This window comes from Octopus bimaculoides, chromosome 28, assembly GCF_001194135.2.
Source record: "Octopus bimaculoides isolate UCB-OBI-ISO-001 chromosome 28, ASM119413v2, whole genome shotgun sequence".
Classification (NCBI taxonomy): Eukaryota; Metazoa; Mollusca; class Cephalopoda; order Octopoda; family Octopodidae; genus Octopus; species Octopus bimaculoides.
Genome location: NC_069008.1, coordinates 3402502 through 3407916, shown reverse-complemented (window position 1 = coordinate 3407916; position 5415 = coordinate 3402502). Strand labels below are relative to the sequence as shown.

The 5415-nt window shown below is 37.6% G+C and overlaps 1 protein-coding gene across 1 annotated transcript in view; it reads right to left on the bottom strand.

Moving 5' to 3' along the window:
• The window catches only part of LOC106874609 (annexin A4), a 31473-nt gene extending 26459 nt beyond the window's left edge, over positions 1-5014 (bottom strand). Inside the window, exon 1 of the mRNA XM_014922397.2 lies at positions 4730-5014. Coding sequence (XP_014777883.1) covers positions 4730-4819 — 90 coding nt within the window. The 5' untranslated portion in view covers positions 4820-5014. The remainder of the gene's footprint in view (positions 1-4729) is intronic.
• Positions 5015-5415: the final 401 nt, after the last annotated feature.

Below are 5415 nucleotides of genomic sequence, written 5' to 3'. Positions count from 1 at the left end.
AAGAAATGTATATACATACATACATACATATATATATATATATATATATATTTATATATATATATATACACACATATACTTAAGACTTAGTTGTAATGTGAACATAACCGCTTCTGACACAGAGAATCGGGAGCCCTTTTGGGCATTCTATTTTCCTTGCTGCAAGGGTTCCCAACCCATGGGAAATAGGGGTTAGATGATGGCAGTGGTGTTTTCAAAGGGCTGGCATGTGTTACCTGATCACCTCTGCCGATCAAACTCCCAACCCATGCACTCCCGTCGCAACACTGATTCTGCCCAAATTTGATGTCGATGTTACTTAGTTTGGTTTGAAATAAAGAACTTGATTAGCTTAATAATCCCAACTTAATCCCGAGCAAAGCCGGGCTATACTGCTAGTATATAATAAGTTTGAAAACACATGATAAATGCACAAACAAACAAAAAAACAGACACAGAAGGTCAACAAATCATCTTCAGTTATCAGTCAAAGGGTCAAATACAATTTCGTACCTTTGTATGTGTGAGGGTGGGGGTGGCAGACAGGTGAGCTGCACCAGGTTCACTGTCTGATCTGGTTCGGTTTCTACAGCTCGATGCCCTTCCTAACGCCAACCCTCCAAGAGTGTGCTGGGTGCTTTTAACGTGGCACCAGCATGAGTTCTTTTATGAGGTGCCCTTAGCCCTTCTGCTGTGGGGGATGGGTCTTCTTAAGTAAAGCAAAACACCAAATTTGAAAATATTCACTTAGTCTTAAAATTTAAAAGACTGTGAACCTAACACAAAAGAGCCCCATGTTCCTTGGGAAAAGCATAAATATAACCTCAACCGGATTCTTGTTAAAACAGTAATGGACATAACACGCAGATAAAGAAGATAAAATATTAAAAATAGACAAATGATTACGTTGCAGCTTTGTAGTCAAGTGCATTTATGACTCATTGTTAATGGTGTCCCACCGTAGCTGTTGTTTACCTGTGTTTTTAATCGGAATAATGAAAAAAGGGTTTTACAATGAAAGGAGAATGTGATGAACCCAGCGTTTCGCATGTGGGAGGCTGCTTGTGTGACAATGATACTGATTTCAAACCCTTCTGCAATTTCAAGACGAGGAGACACAAACGTACACACATACATACATATATATGTACATTCAGATATACATACATATAGACATAAAGATATACATACATATATACACACATTCAGATATACATACATGTAGACATAAAGATATACGTACATACATATATACATACATAACATAGAGACATAAAGATATACATACATAACATATAGACATAAAGATATACATACATATATATATATATATTTATATATATACAAACAAATATATATACATACATACAGATATACATATATATAGACATAAAGATACACATACATATATATATATATATATATACACACATACATATATGCATACGTTTATATACAAATATATATACATACATATATATACATACATAGATACATATGCACACAAACATATATATATACATACATGAATATATATACACGAACACATATATATAAAAATACATACATACATACATACATATATATATATATATCATCATCATCATCATCATCATCGTTTAACGTCCGCTTTCCATGCTAGCATGGGTTGGACGATTTGACTGAGGACTGGTGAAACCGGATGGCAACACCAGGCTCCAGTCTGATTTGGCAGAGTTTCTACAGCTGGATGCCCTTCCTAACGCCAACCACTCAGAGAGTGTAGTGGGTGCTTTTACGTGTCACCCGCACGAAAACGGCCACGCTCGAAATGGTGTCTTTTATATATATATGTATATATGTATATATATATATATATATATGTATATATATATCCATATGTAGATACATATATCCATATGTATACATCATCATCATCATCATTTAACGTCCGTTTTCCATGCTGGCATGGGTTGGATAGTTCGACTGTCAAGTTGGTTGTCCTGGACTGTTTAGCTTAACGTTAGGGCACTTGACCAACGTCTGAGAGTTACTTGGTTCAATTCCTGTAGTTGCCGGTTGGTAACTTTATGCCTGCAAACTGGCAGAATTGTTAGTGTGCCGGGCAAAATGCTAAGCGGCATTTTGTCAGTCTTTACGTTCTGGGTTCAAATTTTGCAGAGGTCAACTTTGCTTTTCATCCTTTCAGGGTCGATAAATTAAGTACCAGTTGAGTGCTGGGGAATGATGTAATTGTCTTATTTGCTCCCCCGAAATTGCTGGCCTTGTGCCAAAATTTGAAATCATTATTATCATTATCAAGCTGGTGTTTGGAACTATATATATATGTATGTGTGTGTGTATACATATTTGTGTGTCTGTGTTTGTCTCCCCCCCCCCCCAGCATCGCTTGACAACCGATGCTGGTGTGTTTACGTCCCCGTAACTTGGCAATTCGGCAAAAGAGACCGATAGAATAAGTACTAGGCTTACAAAGAATAAGCTCTGGGGTCAATTTGCTCGACTATAAAGGCGGTGCTCCAGCATGGCTGCAGTCAAATGACTGAAACAAGTAAAAGAGTATGAAATTTTGATGGAAGGAGGTTTTATACTAAAACAAGAAATACGTATCTTTGAAGCAGGGACGGTCCCAGGAGGGTTAGATAATCTTAATTAAAACCTACCATTAAAATTCCAATTCAATTTATGTTCCAAACTAAATAATGACGAAAGTTATTTCACAAAATTCTTCAGTATTTTCCAAAATTAACTGCATAAAACGCAGTATGTTTCCACAAAAATATGGTAACAGGAAGGTTAAAGTGATGTCAGAAACCTTCTTTCATCAAAAATTTCAAGCTAATATATATTCTACACACCAGCTTAAATAACAGCAAAATTATTTACTAAATTCTTCAGTATTTCCAAAATTAACTGCAAAAAACGCAGTATGTTTCCACAGAATTATGGCATCAAAGAGTTAAACTTTCCATCAAAATTTCAATTTAATTTATGTCCCAAACACCAGATTGATTATAGCAACAAAATTATTTTACTAAATTCTTCAGTATTTCCAAAATTACTGAACGAAAAGGCAGTGCATTCCAACAGAAATATGGTAACAGGAGGGTTAAAGTGATCTGAATAAAAAACATCATTTCATCAGTAATTACATGTTAATTTATGTTCCAAACGTCAGCTTAATAACAACATAGTTATTTAACTAAATTCTTATTTGCAAAATTAATTGAAATGGAAGCAGCATGTTTCTCAACAGAATTATAATAACGAAGGTTTAAGGCGTCAACTATTACATATTTGTTTTTAAAGGATTTCATCGATGGATCCTTTCAAATTTGAGGAGCGGAAGTGTGGGGGGGGGGCGGAGGTAGAATTTCATATGCAGACAAGGTTTCCTATCCTTAAAATAGTTGACATGTTAGAAATAGCAGCTATAACTCCCACAAGTAAGCTGTTAACCACACCCTATTGTCTGAAAAATGAAATCGGAAAGAGTCACGACTAAAATATGTCTAAGCTTTCAGAAGGTAGCCGGATCAGGACTGACCGAGGGTTAAACAACAATAACATAGTCTGCAATACAAGGCAGGATCGTCATAGCTAGAACACTTTTGATTACGGGTCTGCTTGACCTGGGGCTAAACACAACAAAAAGGGCGTTTCAATTATTGTGGTCCCAGATTCGCTATGTCTGGATAAAAGATGGGAGGGTCACAGCTGGAACGCTTTTAATTATAGGTCTGCCAGAACAAGGCTGACCTGGGGTTAAAGAACAAAGTTACATGAGATAATGTAGTCCTCGATAGACTAAGTCTGGATAAAATACAAGAGGGTCATACCACGGACACATTTAATCATCGGCTTACTGGATCGAAGCTGACCTGGGGCTAAACAAGAATAAGGGCACATTAGATAATGTAGTCCTTGATACATTATGCCAGAAAATAAGGTGGTATAGTCATAGTTAGAACATCTTTAATCGAAAAAAATCCGCTCGACCAGAGGTTAAATAACAGACAGGCACATTAGATAATGTAGTCTAAGGTGCACGATGCCTGAATAAAAGCCAGGATGATCACGCCTGGAGCAGCTTTCATCAGTGGTATACTGGAGCAGGGATGACCTGGGGCTAAACAACATGAAGGAAGAACGCAGTAGGTAACGTAACCCAAGATAAATTGTTAAAAAAAAAAACAGAAAGGATGGCCACGACTGGAACGCCTTTGATCATTGGTCAACTGGACTAAAGCTGACTCAGGGCTAGACAACAACTACAAGGAACGACACATTATATAACGTAATTCTGGATGCACTGTGTTTTAAAAAATGACAGGATGGTCACGACTGGAACGCCTTTGATCATTGGTCAACTGGACTAAAGCTGGTTTGGGGCTAAACAGCAACAATAAGGAACGACACATTATATAACGTAGTCAGAGATACACTATGCCTGAATAAAAAAAATAGAGTGCAGTCTTTGATCATAGGCCTGTCCGACCAAGGCTGGCCTGGGGTTAAACAATATCTGGCGGGGGAACATAGCTAAGCGACTTCCCCATTCTCAATTTGAAGCTTTGCGCCTCCAGCAGAAACCATTTTGCGAGCACTTTTGGCTAACAAAAGAAATAATAATAAGCAATATTATTATAATTATCATCATTATTATTATAACCAACATTATTAATTATCATGATAGATTTTTTTTCACTCAATATTGCTGTCTATTTACCTGGACTTTCGGGCGTAAAGGCACTCCCATAGCTTTGGAAGCAGCTTTCATTACATCGTCAACAGTCGGTACATCGGCATCCCCTTCCATGATTGTAGAGAGAGAGAGAAATATTTGCTGGCTGGCTAGTTAGTTGTCTGTGGTGTTGGTCAAATCCGGATTGTCGTATGTCAAATGGATAAGAGCGGACACACGCAACGAATATAATTCGAGTGACACGCAGAAACTACAGCGAAACACGGAGATGAATGATAAGACAACGTGGGGGGGAATGATAAAGGAGGGAGGAGGAGGAGGAGAAGTAACGCATAGAGAGAGAGAGAGAGGAGGAGGAGGAGGAGAAGTAAGGATCGAGAATGAGAGAGAGGAAGAGTGTATAGTGGAATAGATATACAGACAAATAGGTTAATTAACTGTAAAGGTAGATAGAGAGCTGGAGGGGAGACAGAGAGAAGAAGGGATAGAAAGAGAGAAAAGAAGGGGAGAAAGAGAGTAAGGAAAAGAAGGAAAGGCAGAGAAAGAAAGGAAGGGGTGGGAGAATAAAGATTAGAGGAAGTTGATTGTAAGTAGAGAGAGAGAGATAGGGTTATTAGTTCAAGAACTGTAAGAAAGATATACATACATCTAAAGAGAGAGTGTGACGGACAGTGGGAGGAGTTAAAAGTTATAGTGAAAGAGAAAGTCAA